General features: G+C 45.2%; 1 protein-coding gene across 3 annotated transcripts in view; it reads right to left on the minus strand.

Annotated features, from left to right (window-relative positions):
- Nucleotides 1–1,696: 1,696 nt before the first annotated feature.
- MRRF (mitochondrial ribosome recycling factor) overlaps nt 1,697–24,566 on the minus strand; it is a 58,000-nt gene continuing 35,130 nt past the window's right edge. For 2 of the 3 annotated variants that reach the window (XM_027614990.2, XM_027614991.2), the window contains 2 exons: nt 17,998–18,157; nt 5,251–8,578 (listed from right to left, as the gene is read on the minus strand). In XM_027614990.2, the coding sequence (XP_027470791.1) occupies nt 8,501–8,578; nt 17,998–18,157 (238 nt within the window). In that variant the 3' untranslated portion in view covers nt 5,251–8,500. Of the gene's footprint in view, nt 8,579–17,997; nt 18,158–24,566 lie in introns of all 3 variants that reach the window. The other variant, XM_027614992.2, reaches the window with a different exon arrangement.

Genomic DNA, 24,566 nt, shown 5'->3' on the forward strand with positions numbered 1-24,566 from the left:
AACTTCCTGTCCTCCTGGGGCGCCCGTCCCGTGGGGAAGAGAGTCCATGAACATCACAAAGGGAAACACAAGAGGGAAAGTGCTTTCAGCCCTGAGGGACTGAGATATGTAAGGGGCGTCACACCGTGTCTACGACTCTGCTTGCTTTTTCCACTGCGCGTTATGTTTGGGGGGCTCTCTTCTTATTCGAACACATGGCTGGGGCTCACCATGGCATCCCGTGGATGCACCATGCTTACTTACCCCTGGAGTGGGGAGGGTTTCCAAGGATGGAGATCATCCAGGGATGGCATTCCAGGTAGAGGAAGCGGTGGCAGCAAAAGCATGGGGATAGCAAAAGTGGGGGGCGCATCTGGGGGCTGGCTGGGGTCCAGGGTGGAGGGAGCACTGGGCATGTGTGGGGGAGCTGAGGGAGGCCCCCAAGCCCTAGGCCAGGAATCCACCCCTGGCCTGCTGGACATTTGGGAGTGTGGGCACAGACCCCCCCCTAGAACCGCCCTCCACAATAATTCCACTTATCCACCCTCCAAGTCCTCCCTGGGGAGGCCTCTGTTACTCTTTCCATTAATTGTCTCATTAATGACCCACTGAAGTCAAGTACCCATTGTTCTCTGGGCCTGGGGCAGCCTCCCCGGCTTTCTCCCCCGGGGGGTCTGTAAACGTCTTTCCTTCCCCGCTTTCCTTTGGCAGGCGTCCTTATCTGGTCCCTGCAGCCCTGGCCCGGACTGCTGCCACCTCTTCCTCCACCCACACCCTGCACACGCGGCCCCGCCGGTCCTGGGGCCCTGCAGCCACCACCAGCTCCCAGCTCGCTCGCCCCCTGGCCTCCCTCTGCCTCACTCCGCTCCGTTCTATGTGCTTCTCTTCCCGGTTTTCTGTTCTCTTTTCTCTCTTTCCTTCCTTTCTTCCTCTCACTCCCTTAACTGTGTTTCTCTCCCTGGATTTCTGCCACTTTCTCTCTTGGAGTGTATTTATCTCCCTCTGTGTCTCTGTGTCTATCTCAGGGTCTCTCTCTCTCTCTCTTTGGGTATCTTGGGAAATCTCTTCGGGATGACAGTCTCGCTGTCACCCTCTGTTTCCTAATGTCTCTATCTCTGTCTCTCATCTGTCACTACCTGCTGACTCTGCCTGTACGTCTGCAGGCGCGGTGCGTCCGTGCGTGCGTGTGTCTTTGTCTCTCTGATTCTGCCTCTTTCTCCCTCCCTCTGGCCTTTGTGCATCTGTCCCTCCCTCTCTGTTTGTCCCCGTCTCTCTCTCTCCTCTCTCTGACTCACCTCTCCCTACCCGTCCCTCCTTCCTTATGGGTCTCTGAACCCTCCTGATTGACTATTGTCCTGTTTCCAACCCCACCGCCTGCTCACCCACTGGGTCCCCAACACCCACACAGGTCAGACTGCTTCCCTCCATTGCCTGGCTCCCTGGTTACAGCTCCAGCTTCCCTTGGATGACAGCCTCAGGACGGCACTGCTGAGAGTAGGCGTGAGGTCCCATAGCTACCAGACTTTGGAATTCATGCATCTGTAAAGTTAAAAACAAAAAAATGAAGGTGACCAACAGAGGGTCACTGTTTTTCTAAATGGGAATTTTTTTCTAGAATCACCAACTTCTTCTCATTCCATAATAGAACATTTTAACACCAACAGTGAAAGTAGGAAGAACAAGATTTAACAATAATAGAATAGTCCTTTAAGTGAAATCAATTTAATTTTATGACATTTGCAACATTACGTGTATTTTACTTACTCTGCCCCAAATGGGTGAAGATGTTGTCAGGGACCGGCCCAGTTGGAAACCCCTGATCTTGAGCAAGCCCCGTGGGAAAAGGGAGTGACCTCTACTTTGGGCAGAAAGGGCAAAGCTGGGACAGGACCCATAGCTCGTTGGCCACTCCCACACCTCATGGGGCCCCTCTGGTCTCTTCCCTGAAAGAACTTCTGGAGGCTGCCTGGCTGGGGGTCAGGCACCAGACCCCCTGCATTTCGTGCTTTCCTCTGGTCCTGTGTGCCAATGGACAATTTAACCCCTTGCTGTGCTTCACTTTCCTCTTTTGTAAAATGAGCAAAATAATAACTAGCTTCCTAGAGCTGCCTCACACACAGGAAAAGTCCAGGACTGTTAGCCACTATGAGTATTATGATCACAAAGTCGGGGGGCAATTTGGGCTGAGGCTAGAGCCCTGGAAGGGAGAGAAGGAACGTGAACCACGCCACCCAGGGGCCGGGGGCAGGCAGGCTGTGAGCTGCACGTCGGGGTGGGGGGTACCGGCCTGGGAAGGAGCCTTAGGCCTTGGACCCCAGCAAGGCTGCTTTGCAGGAGCCAAGGGTGGCATGGCCCCCTGCCTCCTCAGGACCCCACCTAGCTCGTTCAGGCACCCCAAGCCCAGGAGCTGGCACTCCAGTCACGGACATGGACACTCCCAGTGGGAGCAAAGGCGAAGCTCCAGGTGGCATTCATGGCCGCAGATGCCAGCAAAGGGGAACCTGGACAGCAGAGGAGCCGGGTGGATGCCAGTGACCATGGACACCATGGGAGGCAGCCTTGAGATGCCCTGAAATTCTGGAAGTCGACTCAGCAGATGAGGTTGGAGGTCTGAGCAAGCAGGTGAGAGTAATTAGGGAAACTTTGGGTTATTGATGTAAATTGACTTCATTTGTATTCAAGGCCAGGCAGGCCTGTTACAATTGGACAAACGTTTCCTTAGCAGCTGCTCTGAGCCAAGCACAGTGCTAGGCAGGGGATGCAAAGATGAAAAGAACAGGGAACTTTCTTTCCAGGGACACGAGGCTTATCTAGTGCTGGTAGTGTTCTGTCTCTGAGAAAGGCCAGAGACACAGGCGAGGCCAGCCTGAAACATTTGACACTTCTGTTCCCTGGTTCGAGGATGTGCCCAGAAAGAAGAGCACTTTGAAAGCAGACCTAACGGGACTTGGTGACCTCCTGGATGAGAGTGTGTGGGAGAGGGAGGTGCAGGTGCTTCCAGTGTCTTGGCTTGGCACCTGGGTGGACAGCGAAGGCATTCCCAAGTGGCAACGCAGGAGAGTGAGCAGGGCTGGCGGGGACATGTACTCCAGAGGGGGCTGGCTGAGTTTGGGGGTGCTTGAGGCATATGCAGGTCAGTGGGCATACACACGCATTTAGGGATCAGGAGAAACGTCAAGATAAAGAAGTAAATGAGTTAGTGCAAGGATGTGGGACCAAAAAGAGCTGGGAAGGCTAGACAGATTTTGCCTATTGGGTGGGGCAGCGATCTAAGGGAGTGCCTAGCAGGCAAACAGCCTGAGACAAGACATGGAGGGGGAGGAAAGTGGCACAAAAATTCAGAAAAGGTAATAATAGCATTGAGCTTAAGCACTGGTTGCCTTAGGGTAGTTGTGAGAGGCGTATCACAACTGAAGAGATACAGAGGCTTAGCCTCTGAAGTTACGCCGGGTGAGGTCGGTACACAATTCGGCAGGCAACAGGGAGCCACTGAAGGGTGTGGAGCAGGAGGGGTGTGATGAAGGCTACGTCTCAGCTTGAGCTAACCCGACAGCACATGACGAATTAAAACAAAGACCAAAACAGAGGAATATGAGGGCCAGGGATTGCCACTTCTTTGTTCATTCAACAAGCAGGCAGCCTCCTCTGTGCAGAAGCAACCTTTTTCCCCAACCTAACATCTAGCCCCTCATCTGCTAAGGGTTCAGACACCCAACCACCTAGCGTTAATACTGCGTGCAAAAAAAAAAAAAGAAAAGAAAAGAAAAAGAAAAAAAAAGAGTAACTGTAGGCTTCTACTAAACATTTCAGGATAATCAATAAATGTGAACGAGTTTAGGTCAGTCACCTCCTAAACGAAAAGGAGTTTTACACGTACATGCAGTGGAACACTATTCAGCCTTAAAAAGGAAAGAGATTCTGACACCTGCCACAACATGGATGAACCTGGAAGACATTGTGCTGAGTGAAAGAAACCAGACACAAAAATGAAGAGAGTTCTGGAGGTCTCCTCCTTGCAGGACGTGAATGTACGTACTACTGCTGAACTGTGTACTTACAAATGGTTAAGGTGGCAAGTGTAAAGGGTATTTTATCACAATTAAAAATAGAGGTCATTTTTAAAAGGAGTTTCCAAATGGATCATAGAACAAAACCCAGCTCTAAAACAGAAACCACGCCTAAAATAGTCATTTGGAAACCTACAAAGGAACGGGAAAGCTATACCAAGCAAATGTAAACAAAAAGCAAGCGTGGGCTGTGAGCTTGATAGAGGACAAGACAGAACTCAGACTCCAAGCACGGAGTGAGATGAAGACGAGAGAAGAGCCAGACTCTCTGGGCACCAGACAACCCGGCAGCAAGTCATCCAGCAGAAACTACCGGAAGTGCAAGAAGAAATACGAATGCTAGTCAGTCTCACACTCACCAACAGGCCAAAAAATACAGAAAACCTAATATAAACTACATTTCCTGTGTACATATCAAAATTTGTACCCCTCCCCCAGAGACTGTACCTTTTGGTGCACATCATGGAAACTGACCACGTATTAGAGCAAAAGAAACTGCAAAGCTTCGCTCAGTGGTTTCAATGGGCTAGAGGTAGGAGCACTTTGAAAACTAAAAAGGACCAAGCCAATGAGTTATTGGTACCATCGACACTATTCCTGTCGTTATTGTCATTATTCACTGGTTCTCTTACAAGTTCTAGGGGAGTCTGCCAAACAGGTAGGAGGTGGAAATATGCAAATATAAACCTTTACCATCATCCCTTCAGTGTTTACCATGTGCCGCCTCCTGTGCAGCTTTCAACATACACCTTTATTAGAAATAGCTAATTGTTTTATGAGAGTGAGCTTTCTGCTTCTCTTCTATCACCCTCAGGGCCTGGAGCAGTGCATTTCGAGTAAGTGGTGAAGACTTACAAACTGAAGTGCACTGATTAAGGATCTACTTCAAAGTCAGATCTGAGTTTCAAACTTCTGGCACTGACTAGCTGTGTGACCTTGGACAAGCTGAATGCCCATTCTGAATCTTGGTTTTCTCATACGTAAACAGATAGGAGCAATACTTACACCAGCTGACACTGCTCAGTTTAACTCTAGTAAGTGTCCAGCATGGCACCTGCTCTAAGGTAGGCATTCAGTAAAGGTTAGTCTGAGGTTGAGGAAGAGTAGGTAAAACTCACCAAAACAGATAAACTTAGAATAGGGGTTCTTTTTTCTGAAAAAGCAAAAATAATCATCTTTAAATAAAAACATCCTCCAATGCATGTAAAATGATTTTTTTTAAAGATTTATTTATTTGGGGGGAGCAGCGGGAGACAAAAGGGAGAGGAAGAAAGAGACCCAAGCAGACTCATGCATGGAGCCCACACGGAGCTCAATCCCACGACCGAGATCATGACCCGAGCCAAAACCAAGAGTCAGATACCCAACCCGACTGCGCCATTTTAAAATGATATTTAAATATCATTTTAAAAATGATATTTTTAAAAAATATCATAGGGGTAGCAGTGAAATAAGTTAAGGTACATTCATAGTATGGAATACCACACTGCAATGAAAAAGGGGTAAGTTGTATCTCCATGTTCACATATGAGCAGATGGCCATCATGTGTTGTTGAGTTAAAAAAAAAAAAAAAGCAAGCTTCAGAATATGAACAGAATAGTTCCCTTCCCTGCTTTTTAAAAATTATGTACGTATAAATGTCTGGAAGAATACACATCTAATCATTAAAGGGGAGTAAGATTGGGAACTTAACAAGAAGTCTGTCTTTTAACTTTTTATATTCCAGTTTCTTTTGTAACTTCTAACACACACAAACACACACACACACAAGCATGTAAAAAGGAAAAAAAAACGGGACAGAAGTCTTTGAATTCTCTCTGGCCTGTATGTTTCATGGGACTTGGAAAGCCGGTGAGCTGAATGGAGGAGGTGGTTAATCCTTCTGGCGAGGGTAGGAATTCCCATCCCCAGCTTTTCCTTTTGAAAGAAGGAGGTTCAAGGAAGGAGAGAGGGAGAAGGCATTGCTCCAGCATTACTCATTACTCAGCAGATCCAAACAGGTAGTCTCATCCCGGTCCCTGCCACCACTGCAGCCCGGCACGGAGGAACAGAGAAACTCTTTGATAAATGTCAACTGAAATAGAGCAATCAGCTGAAAGCCATTCGCTGAGCTGTCTGACTGCCCTGGGCTCGAGGTTTTCCTTTATTCATTTATCATGATATACAGCTTTGGCCAACATACACACAGGAGAGAAATTGTTGACATGTGGGACCCAAGTACAGAAAATCTTTCATTTTCCACCCCACCCCCCAACCCCGTCTGTTCACCAAATAAGTTTTTGTTTATTTAAAGACTACAGAGGATTTGGCTGTTAAGAACCAAATGCCTTTGGAGTGGAGTTACAACATAATTTATCATTTCCTCTGTTTATTAAAAAATCCTGCATCTTTGAGAAGCACATTTGCTGTGAGTGGGGGATTTCGGCCACTCACGAAAGACTGCCGCAATGCCCCGCCATGTGGCTTACCCCAAAAAAGGCTCCTTGATTGCTATGTCTATCCCTGTTCTTCCCCCAGCTGCCTTCTGATCGTGTGATGGCTACTCAGGGCTGGTGAGTGGGGTTGGACTGAGGACAGGTAAGTGGGGGCGGAGACTAGGTTAGCTTCTTTCATTTTTGACCTGATTCTGACCTTGAACCCTCAATGGCTGTATACACTGTGCTCTACCAGTATAAGCAGAGGGAGAAGAGCAGACCTCCCCCAACGGAAGGGATCTGAGAAGAGTCAGACAGCAAAGAGAAGCTGGATGCCGCTTCAAAGGAGTGAAGGCAGGCCCCACAGCTGCCCAAGGAGGTTCCACTCTAAGGGCAGACATCTGGCAAAACTGGAATGAACTTCCGACCTTCCACTCAAGACATTTTGGATAACGACTCAGTCCAGCGTGCTGTGCACCCCTCAAAGACAGAGGTCACATCTTGCCCATTTTTGCAACCCCAGCATGTAGCACGGTACCTGACACGCAACTGGTGCTCACTAAATGTTCATGAAGGCTGCAGGATGCAGTGGGCAGAGCGCAAGCTTTAGATCAGGCCTCGGTTTGAATCCCAGCTCTGCCACTTGCTAGCTATGTACCCTGGGCAAGAAATTTGACCTCTCTTGAGCTCCTCCCTCTCTGCAAAATGAGTCTGACAATGAATAACGAAACCCTCTATCACTTTACTAGGCTTGTTACTTTGGGGAAGTCCTCTAATACTGTCAAGTCTCAGTCTCCTATTTATAAAATGAAGATAATACACATCTCCTAAGTTTACCATGAAGATTAAAGATACTGCCTAGAATTGGATCTAGCTCTATATTATGAATGAGAGAATGAAAAGAGAATGAAAGAAAGAAAGAAAGAAAGAAAGAAAGAAAGAAAGAAAGAAAGAAAGAAAGAAAGAAAAGAATATTACTAGAGGAAAAAAACCTTACTTAACCCAGTACCCAAAGATAAGCCACAACAAACCACTTGTCTGTCAACAACAGGCAGGCTCTGGGGGAAAGGTATCTCATTACCAAGTAAATGTTGAGGACAAAGGCAATAGTGGAAAATGACAGAGTGGTGGTGTTATGACTGGAAAGAAAGGAAAAGAAGCCAGGATTTGTGAGCAGCTACTTTGTACGATTCATTTACAACACATGTGAATGCTTCCTATGTTCCAGGCATTATGTCAAGTTCTGAGAAAAATAAAGATATACAGACTAATTATCAAAAAGAATAGTGAAGGTTCAGTTAAAAGCCGTGGACAGTGCTGAGAGCCAAGGATAGGAGTCCTAGCCTGGGGGAAAAGGGAAGACTTCCCAGAGGAGGTGATACCCAAGCTGAGACCTGAAGGATGAACAGGACTGGCCAGGTAGGTCAGCAGGGGCAGAATGGTCCAGGCAGAGGAAAGAGCATGTGTGAGGGTGACTCAGAGGCAAAAGTGTTGTTCTGGTGGCTTTACATACAGGTCCTTAGAGAATATGAATCCAGACTGACTCTATCCATTCCTTTGTGGTGGTTATTCTTTCCAATTTATTTTGATTTTATTGTTAGGTAAAAATGGGCCTCTAGCAAAGAGATCCAGTCACAGGTGAAGGCCCACATCAACCCAGAGTTCAAAGTTGGGGATGGGGCCCAACTAATTGAAAAGGAAGCTCTCGAGATGAGAAGCAGGCAGTGCTGAACCTGCCAATAGTCCTAGTTGCTTGGCAATGTCATGATCAGGGCAAATGCCCTAAGTAGAGGCCATCCGTCACAGCGGATACTCTGAGGGCCACCCAAGGCAGAGGGCCAGAGGAGAATGGGGTGGACAGGGTAAAGGAGGAAGAGAATGCACAAGTCTGGGTGTCCCACTAGAAGGCTGAGCCTCATAAACACCGACAGCTGCATGGTGACAGCCTTCTGTGTGGACAGAGAAGAGAGGGGGCAATTTGCCACCCATGGGATCCACCAGAATCTGGGCTCTGGAGTACTGCTGCCCCGGGTGGACTCTCATCCAAGGAGTTCTTTGGTCTTCACTGCTAGATGCCTGTCCAGCTCTGCAACGGTGTCGTCGGCCATTTGACTGATCTGCAGGAACACAAAATGAGACAGCCCGATAACTGGCGCTGGGGAAGGGTAGGGGGACAAACATTCCAAAACTATGGAAAAGTTATCTGGGAAACAGTGATGGTGACAGACGCTCACATTATTTAGTCCCAGCCAGGCGCTGTGCTAAGAACTTTATATACACACTCTTACTTATTCCCAACAGTAGCCCCATGAGATAGATACTATCATTATCCCTATTTCAGAGATGAGGAAATTGAGGCAGTTAGATCACCTGTCAAGATACACAGCTGAAAGGAGCAATGACAAAATTTAATCCCCAGTAGTCTGATTCCACAGCCCCAAATTCTTAACTATTATTATAGAACACAGAGAAGCCAGCCTTATCGGTCACTTAATGACCCTCTAGAATTTCCTACACCTCCGACACTCTGGTATATAAAGACTATTAAGATCCCAGTAATTAAGCAGGAAAAAAAAAAGTCTTGAAAAAAGAAGAAATACATCTGGTTAACAAACATGGAAAATTCAACAGACACTGAAGAAATGCAAATTAAAACAAGATATAATTCCGTTATCGTAGTTAATAAAGTTTGATGTTGTAGCTTTTAATTACAATATTCAATGCCAGAAAGCTATGGTAAAATGGATAAGCTTATATATCAGTGATAGGAATTCAAATTGATGCAAATGTCCACACCATTTTTTAACCCCCCCAAATCTCTCAACTGGGAAATTACCACATGAATGGAATCTGAAAAAAATTTCTAAAGTTCCATATGCAAAGATATTTATCTAGGCTTTATTTTTTTTTTTAAGATTTATTTATTTATTTTAGAGACAGTGGGGAGGGGCAGAGGGAGAGAGAGTCTCAAGCAGACTCCACACCAAGTGTGGAGCCTGACGCAGGGCTCAATCTCACGATCCTGAGATCCCAACCCAAGCCCAAACCAATCACGACCGGAGCCGAAACCAAGAGTCTGATGCTTAAACACCTTTGCCACCCAGATGTCCCATCTAGGGTTTATTTATTTATTTTTTTAAGATTTTATTTATTTGACAGAGAGAGACACAGTGAGGGAACACAAGCAGGGGGAGTGGGAGAAGGAGAAGCAGGCTTCCCGCTGAGCAGGGAACCTGATGCGGGGCTCGATCCCAGAACTCTGGGATCGTGACCTGAGCCGAAGGCAGACGCTGAACCGACTGAGCCACCCAGGCGCTCCTAGGCTTTATTTTTAATAATGAAAAATCAGAAAATCTCAAGTGACAGAACAGGGAAGTAGCTGAATACATACAACCATTAAAAATGGTTAAGATTAAAAAAAATGGTTAAGACTATCTACTTTTTATGGAAAGGGTATAAATATGAATAACATTCCAGCACATATTTCTGAAATGTTTGAATGTTTATAGCAAGTACGGATTGCTTTTGTAATCAGAAAAAAGGAAATAATGTTAAAGATATTCTTTATAATATCATGGGAAAATGCTCATGTTATCTTTAAAGAAAAAGCAGGATACAAAATTGTGCATATACATAGTAGAAATGATCTCAAGTATGTAAAAAAATGCACATTTCTTAAAAATGGAAGGAAACATGTGAAAATACTAATGGTCTTTATCTTTTAGTGATGGGAAGACAGATAATATATTATTCATGCCCCTATCTATCACATCTTGCAAAAGACCTAGTGTATAGCAAGTGCTCAGGAAATATTTACTAAATGAATAATTATCAAAGTTTTGTGCTTTTCTATATTTTCCAAATTTTCAAAAATAAACATGTACTAAAGGTGAGAAACAAAACACAATACAATTTAATAAGTGTTGCAGCTTCCCTCCCACGTCTAAAAGGGACCAAAGACAGGAAGCCTTGAAGTATGGTGCCCAGGATCCGTGTGCTCAGTGGCACAGTGGCCACTTGACATCTTTATTTGCAGACCACAGGCCTTGGCCAAGAACTAGGAACTAAATGCACTGGGAAGGGTAGTAACGAAAAAGGATTTGGAGCAATTGGTCCCAGGCAGGGAGACAACCAGGCTCTCACCAAATCAACAGCTGCACATTTTACAGCCAGGGGAAAGCAGGGCTTTGGGGGCTGCTGGGCGTGCTGGAAGAGCGGCTGGGCTCAGAATGGCTGCTGGGTCCCTCCTCACTCAGCCACAGACTTTCAGATGCTGCCCCACCTCGCCCAGAGCAGCTGCCTTGCATGGTGGGTGGCAGGATGCCCAGCAGCACTCACTCCAGCAAGCCTACTCTGGAAAAATGGCGCAAGGGCAGTTTGGGGACAAGAATGGGGACTGGGGAAGGAAGAGTACCTAGAGTAACAGTGTGATAATGTGGGTCAGCACCCACATATCAGTTAAATTCACAGTGAGGTGACAACGTGTAAGTCACTGAATCTCAGTTTCCTCATCTATCAAATGGGGATGCCGGTCCCTTCCTCAGAGAGTAGCTGTGCGAGTCGAACTTGTTCATGAATATGCAAGCACGGTTTAAACTGGTTATTTGCTATGCAAATGCTGCTTGTGCTACTCTGATTTTTATTATCACTTCCTGACTTCTTTTCAAATTAATCAATTAATGAAAATATTTACTAACTTTCTAGCAAATTAGAGGCACAAAGTGCCCCTGGGGACAGTCTGCCTGCAAGTTCATCTTTTCCATCTTTATCAGACTTCTTAAATAATGATGATTAACATGGGGCACCTGGGTGGCTCAGTTGGTTGAGCACCTGACTCGATTTTGGCTCAGGTCATGATCTCAGGGTCATGAGATCGAGCCCGGACTCAGGCTCTGCACTCAGCAGGGAGTCTGCTTGAGATTCTCTCTCTCCCTCTGCCCCTCCCCTGCTCGCACATGCACTCTCTCTCTCTCCCTCTAAAATAAATAAAAAACCTTTAAAAAATAATAAAATAAAACGATGATTAACAACAATGACAACAGCACAATAGCTCCCTCTTACCGAGTATTACTAGGTGCCAGGTACTCGGCTAAAAACTTCATATGCATTATTTCACATAATCCTCAAAATCTATGAAATGCTGTTACTATGTCCCTTTAATACACTGTGAATACTTGACTATTTCACCTGACAGTTGCATAGTCGTACATGGTATGCAAAGGGGTTTTGTCCAAATCCAACAACCACACATAACTTCTATAAGGCAGGTGAGACAGGTATTATCCCCATTTTACAGAGGAATAAACCAAGGGGTAAATGTTAACTAATCTGCCCAAGGTCACGTTAAAAAGTCAGTGGTGTGACTGAGCCAGGAAGTCACCTACCCCAACAGCCAGTTTGGTGCTGCTACCCGCTGTGAGGCGCCCCCAGCACCTGGCCCTGTCCTTCCTCACTCCAGGCAAGCTGTGTGGGGGTCATTCCAACCGTCAATCCTAGCCCCGAATTCAGTCAGAGAAGGGTGGGGAAAGCAATGGGACGGACAAACAGGGTGGACAATTACTGAGGACTGGCAACCACACCAGCCACTTTAAAGTATGTTTGTCATCTGGTCCTCTCAGCAAACCTGTGAGATAAGCACCCCTCCTCCCACTTTTCAGATGAGGAGACAGAAGCTCAAAAAGGTGAAGCCATTTGCTAACCTTTGCAAAGTGAAAGAGCTGGGATCTGCACCAGTCAGGCCTGCCTGCCTCCACAGCAAGAGCCCTTTCCATTTTAATCCACTGCCTCATAAAGACCATATCATCATGGTCGTCATCCTCACATCTGCTCCCTTCTCCTTCAGGAAAGTGGGAGGCGGAGCCAGGACAGGGGAAGGCAGGAGCACACAAGTGCAGGGCTGGGGCAGGCGGGTAGCAAGCCAGCCTCCCAGAGGCCTGGCTCAGAACACCCACTGCCTCACCCAGGCCGGCCTCCCTGCCTGCTTGCCTGGCCTCCGGGAGCCCCTCCCTCCTTCAGCCTGCTTGCACCCAGCTTCACTTCAGAGCAGCACTGTTGCTCAGAATAAGGCGGCAGTGAAAGGATCTTGGCCAGATTTACTGGTGGTTTCTGCCAAGCGCCTTAATGCTCAGCAGGCCCATTTATAGTAAACTGAAGCAAAGGTGAAACAGCAGGCTGGCAGATGTCAGAGTCCCGAGTGGGTAGGCCCCGGTCCTTCTTCAGCTGAGCTGGTCTGGGCCGCGGGTTGGGAAGCTGGGTGTGTGTGTGGGGGGGGGGGGGGGGGTGTCAGACGTGACTATAGGGATAGAACCTATAACTCAAGCCCTTCATTTTTATACACCAAAGAAGAAACATTTTTATAATATAGTTTTTAAAAAATCTGACTTCAAAAGAATTTTGGAACATTAAAAAAAAAATCCCACAAAGAATAATATTGAAATTGTTCATAATCCCATTGCCTGAAATGACTAGCATTAATGACCACCATTCTCAAGTGGTTAAGTTGCCAATCTTTTTTTTTTTAAGATTTTATTTTTGAGTAACATCTACAACCAATGTGGGGCTTAAACTCAAAACCCCAAGATCAAGAGCCACATGCTCTACTGACTGAGCCAGCCAGGTACTCCTAAGCTGCCAATCCTTTTATGTACATGAAAATTTTCATTATAAAAATGGAATCATATTATAATACTGTTGTGTAACCTACCTTAAAAAAATAAATTCCAAAAGAAACTTAGTATGTCCGCAAAATATTTTTTTAAAGATTTTATTTATTTGCGAGAGAGAGAGAGAGAGAGAGAGCGAGCATGAGTGGGGGGCAGAAGGAGAGGGAGAAGCAGACTCCCTCTGAGCAGGGAGCCGGACGTGGGACTCAATCCCAGGACCTCTGAATCATAACCTGAGCCAAAGGCAGATGCTTAACCAACCGAGCCACCCAGGTGCCTCTGCAAAATATTTTTTTTAAAGATCTGAAAGAGAAAGAGAGTGTGGAGCCCAATGCAGGGCTCGACCTCACAACCCTCAGATCACGACGTGAGCCAAAACCAAGAATTGGATGCCTAACTGACTATGCAACCCAGGCGCCCCTGCAAAATATTTTTATAACTGTCTCTATATAGATCCCAGTAAATGGAGGTAAATACAATTTATTTTCCCACTGTCAGAAATTTAGACAGTTTCTAATTTTCTACTATGATATATAATACATCAACAGACACCTCTGTAGGTAAGATTCGTGACAATTTATTTTGGATAAATTCTTAAGCCTCTGAGTCAAAAATGTATGGATTTTGGTATACACTGCTATGTTATCCTTTAGGAAGGTTGTATAGGTTTATACAAAAAATAATCTTTTCTGTGGAGTGTAGAAGTAAAAGCAATACTTCCAAGATCAGCAGCATTTCAAACTCACATTAAAAATTCTGGGTTCAAATGCTGGGGATTAGAAAAGGCAAAATTTTAAAAAATACACATATTCTAAAACCCTTGCAAGTGATTTAGGCAGTACATACCAAGAATCTTAAGAATATGCATTCCCCTTGTGCAATAATTCCACAGTTGGGACTCTATCCTAGGGAAATCATCCCAACAAAGATTTACGTATAAAAATATTCCCTGCAACCTTATTTATAACAAAAAAGTTTAAACAAACTAAATGTCCAACAAGAGGCTTATGAAAGTGAATTATGGTATAACCACAAGACAGACTATTTTGTAACCATCAGAAATGGCTGTTTACAGACACTTTTTTAAGACACGAGAAAATGCTAATAGTTTTAATGCTAAACAGAAAATAAAAAGCCAAGTACAAAACCATATGCATACTACATATTCAGGCATGTTAAAAACTATGTAGTTAAAAAAAAAAGAAGGAAAGCAGAAATACTCCAAAATGTTAAGAGCAGTTGCTTCTGCAATGTGGGTTTATGGTGTGAATTTTTCCCCATTTTTTTAAAACAGTCTTCTGAACTCTCCACATTTTCTACAGTGAGCATATATTACTTGGATAATCAGGAACAAAGTGAACAAATACATTTTAAAAAACTCTAATAAAACAACAATCAGCCCCCTTCCTTGCTTATTTAAAAAACAAAAACAAAAACCACATACCCAAAACTCCAGCTTAGTGCCTTCTGTCAGGGAAAAAGAACAAAATAAAGTGACACCTGGACCCTCGTGCTGGGTCTGTCTCCTGAAGATTTTCTCCCTCCACTTTTAACCATATGACAATAAAGGCACTTGTTAACAGAAATGGTAAGAACTCATCTTCAAATGATAATATCTTAAATAATAAAGATTATTGCACTGGGTATGTTATGTACATACACTGTGATCTATTCTCTTGTAATATTACACATGTCCTCACAGAGAGAGCATGCAGGTCTGCACTAGAATGTTAACAATGGTCATCTCTGGGTGATGAAAATTTCAATTACTTCCTTCTTAATTAAAAAAAAAATTGACATAACATGTATAGCTTAGTATCAGAAAAAAACTAATAAAGTTATTTTCATTTTGAAAAATAATAACAGTCAACAGAAATAAGCATTAAAGAAACGAATCTAATCTGAAGAGGAAGGTGAAAAGCGAGGTGCTAATGTGAAGGCTTCTAGCAACGTCTTCGTCAAGTGGGTTTGATCAAGAGTACTACTTACCCGATCATTCTTCCCTTTTCGGGGAACATGGGCTCTGGTCCCTGAGGCAGTGGCCCAGTCTTGTTGAGTGAGGAGTGCCTGGCACTTTCCCGTGGTCCATGGGCTTACCACGAAGAAGCAAGGGAAAGGTCAAGTGTTGGCTGCAGAGACGGAATCTCCTGGGGATGGACAAGGAGCTGGCCCAGCTAGGGCCAAGGACAGACTCCTACAAGGCCTGACTGGTGCTCAGAAAAGGCCAGCCTAATCTAGGAACCTCTTTTAGCTGATGCAGGGCAAGAGGAGGGTTCAAGGAAGGCAAGAAGGGAACTCTGAGGGTCCAGGTATCAGGCACTCTAATGGTGCCTCTAGCATGTCCACAGCAACCCTTTACAGTAGGAATTACAAATCCCTTTTTACAGAAGGAGTCAAGTAATGTCCCCAAGGTCACAGGACATCATGTGCAGAACTAGCCTGATCTAACTCTGGTACCATCACAGGGATACACCGTAAGGCTTCTAGGTCCTTAATTACCAACTGTGTCTGCTTTTGCAGAATTATCCGGGGAGCTTTTTAAAAGTAACTAATGATGTAATATATGATGATTAACATAACAATAAAAAATTTTTTAAAAAAGCAATGGCCACACAAATATTAATTTACAAAATGAAAAAAAAAAAAGTATACATTCCTGGGCGCCTGGGTGGCTCAGTTGGTAAGTGACCGCCTTCAGTTCAGGTCATGATCTTGGAGTCCCGGGATCGAGTCCCACATCGGGCTCCCTGCTCAGCAAGGAGCCTGCTTCCCCCTCTAACCTTCCCCCCTCTCATGTACTCTCTCTCTCTCTCATTCTCGCTCTCTCAAATAAATAATCTTAAAAAAAAATAAAAATAAAAATACACATTCCTAGGGAGACCTACTAAAAATCAGTAAATGCAGGAGCAGAGCCCAGGCATCCATCTAAAATTTTTTCCTAGGTGATTGTTAGGGCTGGCCCACAAATGGCATTCTGACTGCTGGTCTAGGAGAAGGGGAGCAGTTGGTTAATTTACGGCTTCCTCCAGATGTCCCTCTAACAGCACTCATGCTCCCTGCCTCTAGCCTCTTCCCTCCTTATGCCCCATCCTGCCCACACTCATGTTCAATCTTCCTAAAATAATGCTTTCGTGGTGGATGCAGAGGCTTTGGGCAAGCCCTTTATATTATGCTAAACACTATTCTATCTCCTAAATACTGGTAAATTCATCTTCCTATCTTAATTCCACTGATATCTCTTAGCTTCAGGCTACCATTTCCTGGATGGATTTCCGCAACAGCCTCCCTGGCCTCCCTGCCTCCACTCTTGATCCTTACAATCTGTTTTCTACCCAGCCACCATAATCATCGTTCATAAACACAGATGTGATCTCCCCAGTGTCTGGGAAAAAAATCTTTCCAGGAACTTACTGTATCAGAATCACGTGGGGAGCATTTAAAAATGCAGATCTGCAGCGCCCACCCCAGACTCACTGACTCAATCTCTGGGCGTGGGGTCCCAGAAACCTGTATTTTTATAAGCTCCTTAAGTGACCGTGATGCTGTAGCAGATTCGATTATTGTTCAAAAATTTTCATACTCTCCTCTAGACCTCCACAAACATATATATTTCTCTGTCCCGGTGATACTGGGCTTGGCCTGTGTGATCTGCTTGGCCAGTGGGATGTACCAAGAGCAGGTGCTTCAAATGTACTTGAATGGCTGGGCTTATGCTCTTGGCATCTGCTGTTGAAAAGATGTCCTCGGGGGAAGCCTGGGTGGCTTAGTCGGTTAAGAGTCTGGCTTTGGCTTGGGTCATGATCCCAGGGTGCTGGGATCGAGTCCCACGTCGGGCTCTTTGCTCAATGGGGAGCCTGCTTCTCCCTCTGCCTGCCGCTCCCCCTGTTTGTGCTCTCTCTCTCTACCTCTGTCAAATAAATAAATAAAATCTTAAAAAAAAAAAAAAAAGAAAGAAAGAAAAAAGAAAAGATGTCCTGGGAAGCTTGTTGACTCCAGAAGACTGAGAGACAAAGCAGACCTGAACCCAATCCAACATCTGGAACCAAGCCCACTGAGCCCAGCCTAGAAGAGCGACTCCCAGCTGACCCACAGAAATTAGACTAAGAAATAAAACCTGATACTGTAAATCACTGAGTTGTGAGGTGGTCTGTCATGCAGCATTATCGTGGCCACAGACGACTGACAGAGCTACACAGCCAGTGTGGGAGTGTCTGCACAGGCTGGAGATCAAGCTGCTCAGCCTGGTCTCCAAGCCCTGCTCTGACCAACCCAGCTGGCTGCTGTGTCTATCCACTCCCCAGCCTCAGCCATTTTCACGCTGCAATTACCCACCCGCATAACATTCTTTTACACAGCACACCTCTGCATGTGTTATTCTACCTGCCCCCAGTCTCTCACTATTTCACTGCAGTTTGTTCAAGTGCTACCACTCAGCGCAGTAAGCACACTGCTAAGGCCTCACTTGCCAGCACCCAGACAAGCCACCACACACACAAGGGCATCAGCGCCCAGGCTCTGAAGTTAGTCGGCCTGCGTTGGGATCCATTTCTAATTGACCAGCATGTGACTTTGAGCAAGTTATTTAGCTGCTCTGAACCTCAGTTTGCTCAGGACCTCCTTCACGACTCTGCAGCAACAAGGATAAATGAAATGATAGAAAGTGTTCAGCACTGAGCCTGGAACCCAGCGAAGAGCCAACAGCATCTTCTCTTCCTCCACATTCCCAGGGCTAAGCCCAGAACAGAGACTCATCCAATCCTCATCATGTCAAGGAAAGAATCAGGGATACTCTGTTTTAATTTTCCTCTCTTCAGACATGAACAGATGGTTCCCTGGGTCAGACACACAAGTACTACATCTGTTGGCAACAGTACCTGTTTCTCTATGAGCCTAATGGTGTCCTCCGAGACTTTGTCCTTTGATTTCTTCAGCTTATTCATTGCATTGGTACGAACTTTCCGTAAGGAATCCTTGGCCTTGTTGGTGTTCTGTTTGGCCAGTTTCACCAGCATTTCCCTGTGCTCCCTGGTTACTCTGATTAAGAAAAGAAACAAACAAAAACATTCAACAAAATCATCCCACACATTAGCTGCTAGCTGAGAATTTAACATCACTCCGTCCACTAGCTTAGCAGTCAGTAGCTCTGCTCTCCATCGGTGATGATCTTTATGGTCCTGAAGCATGCCCAGGGGTGTGCTTGGGGCCAAGTGAAGTTCCTGGTGAGTTAGGTGAGGAGAACCAGCAAGAGGACTGCTGAAAAGCTTGGGCCAGCGCGTCCTGGCCACACCTGGCCAGTTCCTGCATGCGTAACTGACTTGTCTCCTCAGAGTTCCCATCTGTAAAATGTGGTAAGGTGATAAAGAGGCAGTGCATGTAAACTGTTTAGCGCTGACTCTGGCCCATATTTAGAGCTCAATGAAAGGAACCAATTGTTAGCTCTAACTCTACCCCCTTCTCTCCCACTGAAGCACAAACAAGTGGATGATGCTACAGAAATTGCTCCGTTCAATCTCTAAATCACCCAAAACAAGTTAAGTAGCAATCTTCAGAATCTTACTAATTATTATAGCAAATTACTTATGAATCACCTCAAGACTGACTAAGACACAACCTGAGTGCCAACATGTGAGAACTGCTGCTGCACCAGTTAACTTCCACAAAGAAGCCACGAGAGGGTCTGGCACGTGTCAGTGCTTACTGAATGTCAGCGTTTCCGCTGTTCCCTTCCCCATCGTAGCACCACCACGAGCACAAGGAGGGCCTCCTACAAACCCCTGGCACAAGCACCTTCTAAGCTGGCCCTTACCACTACACAAGGCACTTACTTTATTCTTATTTTACCTTTACTCATCACAACAACCCAGCAAAGTAACCCCGCGAGTTGGCTCCGCCTTTGTTTCTTTGTCCTCTACACAGTGAGGGCTACTCACCTACCACAACCAGGGCCGGGCATGAGGGTACTACGGTGAACACTGACTGAGCTTGGTTCGGCTCTCAGGGAGCTCAGCCAGGGAGAGAGGTGAGTAAAGACACACAACAGGAGTGTGGGACGTGCCGTGGCAAGGGAAGCGAAGTGCAAGGTGCCATAGGAGCACTAAAGCAGCTCCCCTAACTCGCCAGGAACTGTCCGAGCTCGGGCAGGTGGCAAGTAGGGGAGACTCTCCTGAAAAAATAATCCCTAAATGCGGGAGTGTTTGGGTCTGCTCACTAGTGTTCTGGTTCTTATTCTTTCCAGTAAGAAGGCATTTTTTCCTCTCCCCTCTAAGGTCTGGTGTGGCACCAGGACTTGCACTGGTCAATGAAATGTGAGCAGAAATGAGGGGGGTCACCTCAGGGCAGGAGCGTTATTAGGAGCCAGTGTGGGCTCCGCCACATTTGTTTCTGTTGGCTGCAATACAAGCGGAGATGGGGCGCCCATCAGCGCGGGTCCCAGAGCAACCACGATCAACAGCGCCCATCATGCAGCCTGGGCAAGAAGGAGATTTCTATGCTAAACCACGGAGACTTAGGGGTTGCCTGTTACTACAGCATAACCCACCTGTCCTGACTAATACACACACTAGGATCTGAAGAATGAGTGCAGGTTGCCCATGCTGGCACGGCAAGGGGGGCTTCCAGGAGGAAGAAAGAGCACGTACAAAGGCTTTAAGCTGTAAAGAGACGATGTTTCATTTGAGGAATTACTGGAGCATGGATAACAAGAGAGTGACAAGAAAAGAGGCTGGAAAGCCATACCATGGAGGGTCTTGCAAGATCCTGAGCCCCATTTTACAGATGAAGAAAATGAAGCCCAAGAAGTTTGGGCCAAACCCAGGCTGACCCGTCTCAAATGGCAATATTCTTAGTATGACAAAATTCCCCTGCCCCCTGGGTCCTGAAATGGACATCACTGGCATATGGTTCCTGACCCTCAAATCAGTGTGGTTCTTACTTGGTAAGGACAAGCCCACGTTCTGGGTATATGTTCCATGTGAAGCAGTGGCAAGAAGATGTTAAAAGATTTAGTGGCATCTACCTGCTATTTTTCTCCCTGACAGGATGAGAAAAAAAATTAAAGAATTTTGAGAAAAAATGAGCTCTGAAGACAAAGTGGACGGCTGCATTATAAATCAATCCTTCTGGATTCAGCTATTTGAAGGTATTCTCGAAATAGAAATGATCCTGATTACTGCCATTATTAAGCCCATCTCTGCCAGGTGAGTACTGTAAGTACTGCACCTCACAGACCCTCACAACAACTCTTCCAGCTAGATTCTCATCCCCCCATTTTCCAATGTGGAAATTGAGGCTCACAGATGTTAAGCAACTTGCACATGGGCCTGACAGGCCTGGGATTCAAATCCAGATCTCTCTGGCCTGTGTGCTTTCCCCTCCTCTGTGCTGCCCACCCCTTGTAATCTATTTCAAATAAATTATGTACTGCTGCCATTGCTGCTGCTTCCAGGCAGAAAGCTTTTCAAAGTCAGTAATATGAATCTTGGGACTGAAAAGGACAAAACCACCATGTCAGGAGTTTAGGGATTTGGATCAGATCTTGTTACTTTTATGGTTTTTAATTCATTGAACAAAAATCATGCTGACATGTTTAGGTCTCTTTTTTGTTCTGCCAAAGCATATGTCGGTATAAGGAAGGAACAGGAAAATTAAAACTTGATCCACTGATTCAAAAAACTTAATCCTGCTGAAATACTAGGAGGGGCAGAAAATAAATGAATCTCAGTTTGTAAAAAACCTCTTAAACTTCTCTAAAGAGAGCTATTTCAATCTTATATTTCATATATAATTTGAAATAGATATTCCACTGTTTAGACAACCTTTAATAAGATAAAAAATTTTATCTAACAAACTTCCTTTTCACTACATTATTACATTTACATTTTACATGAAGAAAAAACCGTACCTTTTAAAAAATATATACATTGGGACTCAAAGAAATCTTAGGAGTAAAAGGCTGTATAAAGAAAACAAAATTAAAATATATGTAATTTGGCTTTAATACAATATTATTTTGTATTTCTTAATATAAAGGTGACATTAGTATACTATTAACACTATTCCACACATAATAGTATCCAATTATTGACAGTGACAAAAACATTTCAGTTTCAGGATGCAAGTACAGAGGCAATAATCTAAGGAAATGGAGAGCAGAATGCGGGGGTGGGGGCGGGCACAGAGAGGGCTGAGGGGAAGGGAATATGCATGCTGGTTCAGGGTGTTGGGCTGAAAGGTATCTCAAAAACAAGTTCAGAAGCAGCTGGGCTGATGGAAAGGCACTGGTATGAAGTCACCCAGACCTGTTGCATTCCTATGTCTATTACTCGGAAGCTGATTCCTCATTTCTAAAATGAAGGCAATAAAAACACCTCACAGGGTGACGGGGAGAAGCAGACACAACACATACATAAAGTACCAATAAAGAACAGCATATAATAGCCTTGAATAAATGATAACAATTATGAATGTTTTAATCAAATACACCTAATTACTTCCTTATGAAACGAGGGCACATCTGTTTTAGAAAAGAACCATACTATATTATGGAAATATTTTAATTCCTTTCCAAACCAGTGATTAATACATCTGATCATCTCTGTCTCACATTCATGGGGTTCTCTGAGTACACGCTAGTTTGTTCTCAGGCTTCTGCACTCAGCCAGTTGGTTCTGAGCACCCGCCTCTGCACTTGGTGTGCATTCATTCATCAAGCACTGGCTGAGGCCGCTGAGTTCTGTGCCAGATCCTGGGCCAGGCTGAGGAGCTCCAGAGAGAAGGCAGGCCTGGTCTAACTTCCCCAGAGGCTCAGCCCAGTGGTGGAGACAAACTCGTCAGCCACTACTTAGAAAGAGCAAGAGTGCCTCTAGGGCACAGGGATGGGCCTTCTGCAGGAGGAGCAAGCAGAGAAGTACAACTCATTCTGCCTCTAGATCTGGAAAATGCCTTAGAAGCATTTTGGTTCACCGAAGAAGCATCTGGTCCGCTGAAATGCCCGGAGAGGGCATCTCAGGAGGAAGCACGGTGGGAGATCTAACGGCAGGAGGGCAGAAGGGCAGGAGGCTGCAAAGGTCAAATTTGTTCTGCAGGCCTGGAGTTTGCAAATTCTTCTTTAGCCACAAAACTCTGGCTTTAAAGAAAACCATGGCAGACGCTCCATTTATAAATGTATAAAACAAATGAAAAGAGAGCTCTTCCAGTTAAGGGAAAGGGCACTTGGGGAGGGGTGGTGCTCTATCCTGGGCTTACAAAGTGTAGTCCACCCTGACTCCCCTCTACTTCTGGGCCTACCACTAGCTGGCTGAGGGACCTCAAACAAGTTGTTTAAACTCTCTGGGCCTTGGTCTTCTCATCTGGAAATAGAAATGAAAATCAAACAAACGAAAAAACCCCAGCATCTACCTTTCAGAGTTCTTGTGAGGATTCCATGAGAGACTAGGTGGAGTGTACACAGTACAAAAGCCTGGTAGAGCATAAGCAATCAGAGAGTGTCAGTTGCCTTTGCTGCTGCTGTTTATGTGCTGGCCCTCACTGAGGCATCATCAAGTAATGAAGAGTTTATTCTTGGAGGTTTTGATCAACAGAGAAATGACAGGGCAAACAATCGAAGCTTCAGCAAGATGACTTTTTGAGATCCTACTAGGAACTTAACAACTCGTGTACATTTTATAATCCAAATGCTCCCAGCATGTAGCCCTGAAATTGTCTCTTTTCGGTACTAATTCATTCATTTAATTTGTAGTTTCATTAACAGCTGTTTACTGGGCACATATTATGTGCCAGCCCCGATGCCAGCCATGAGAGATGTAGCATTAAACACATGAGTCTACTGTCTAGCAACGGAGGCAGTCATTAAACAAACATATGCACAATTGATCAATAAGTTACAGTTCTAATAAGCACAATGAAGACATACAGACTTCTATGAAAATAATTAGCGGAGTCTGACCGAGGTCCCCTGTGGGACTCTAGGAACAAAATGTGGGGACATTTAAACTAATGATATTTAAATTAAGATGTGTAAGAGTGGTGGGGTGCCTGGGTGGCTCAACTGGTTAAGCGTCAGCCTTCAGCTCAGGTCATGATCCGGGGTCCTGGGATCAAGCCCCAAGTAGGGCTCCCTGCTCAGTGGGGAGTCTGCTTTGGCCTCTCCCTCTTTTTCTATGCTCTCTCTCTCTCTCTCTCTGTCAAATAAATAAATAAATAAATCTTAAAAAAAAAAAGAAGACGGTATACATTTAAAAAAAAAAAAGCTGCGTAAGAGTGGAAGGGCTGGGGGAGATCATTTCCACCCACGGGAATGGTCTGTGTAAGGTAAAGGCATCTTTCCAGGTCAGAAGGTGGGTACTGCTCTCTGAGGGACTGAAAAAGGCAGTGAGGCTGAGGACAGAAAGAGGAGTAAGACTATCCCAAAGGAGGAGGCTGATCAGCCTGGCAAATGCAAGAGTATGCACACAAGCCCTTCAATGTCACACTGAGGCTTCATAGGTCCATCGACAAGTGATCGGACACACGAGTGGTATATATACACACAGTGCAACTGCATTCAGCCTAGAAAGGAAATCTGACACATGTGACAGCGTGGATGAATCCTGAAAACATTATGCTAAGTGAGATAACCCAGACTCAAAAGGACAAATATGGTATGATTCCACTTTCTGCGAGGTACCTAGAATAGTCAAATTCAGAGAGACAGGAAGTAGAACAGCAATTTCCGGGAGCTCACCAGGGGGTTAAGGGAATGGGAAGTTATTGTTTAATGGGTATAGACTTTGAGTTTTGCAAAATGAAAAAGGGGTTCTGGAGACGGTTGCACAACAATGTACATGTACTTAACACCACTGAACTATACACTTTTAAATAACGGTAAATTTTTTATGTACATCTTACCATGATAAAAAAGTTTTTTTTTTTTTTAAAGATTTTATTTATTTATTCATGAGAGACAGAGACAGAGAGAGAGAGAGAGAGGCAGAGGGAGAAGCAGGCTCCCAAGGAGCAGGGAGCCCGATGCGGGACTTGATCCCAGGACCCTGGGATCATGACCTGAGCTGAAGGCAGACGCTTAACCATCTGAGCCACCCAGGCGCCCCACGATAAAAAAGTTTAAAAGAGTCCTAGTAGATTATTCCTAGGAACAACATGGAGTCCCATGAGTTTGAGTGAGGCCCAGGAAACATGATCAGATTTGTATTTTGTATAGATAGCAACGTACAAATGAGATCTAAGCTCCTGGCAAATCTACCCAAGGGCCTCTAGGCAGGCACAACTGGGAGGCTGTGAAGCCGCCCTTTAACAGCTTCTTGGCTGGATGATGAAGACAGCAGGCTTTTCCGCTAGGGTCAGAGAGCCTCCCAGCATAAGGCAGGGGTTTTGGCTGAGCTGGCAGGGTCACACTTTGTTTGTACATACTCCACCAGGCAGGTCTTCCAGTAACATCCTGGATGGG

Source organism: Zalophus californianus, chromosome 13, assembly GCF_009762305.2.
Source record: "Zalophus californianus isolate mZalCal1 chromosome 13, mZalCal1.pri.v2, whole genome shotgun sequence".
In the NCBI taxonomy this organism is placed as follows: Eukaryota; Metazoa; Chordata; class Mammalia; order Carnivora; family Otariidae; genus Zalophus; species Zalophus californianus.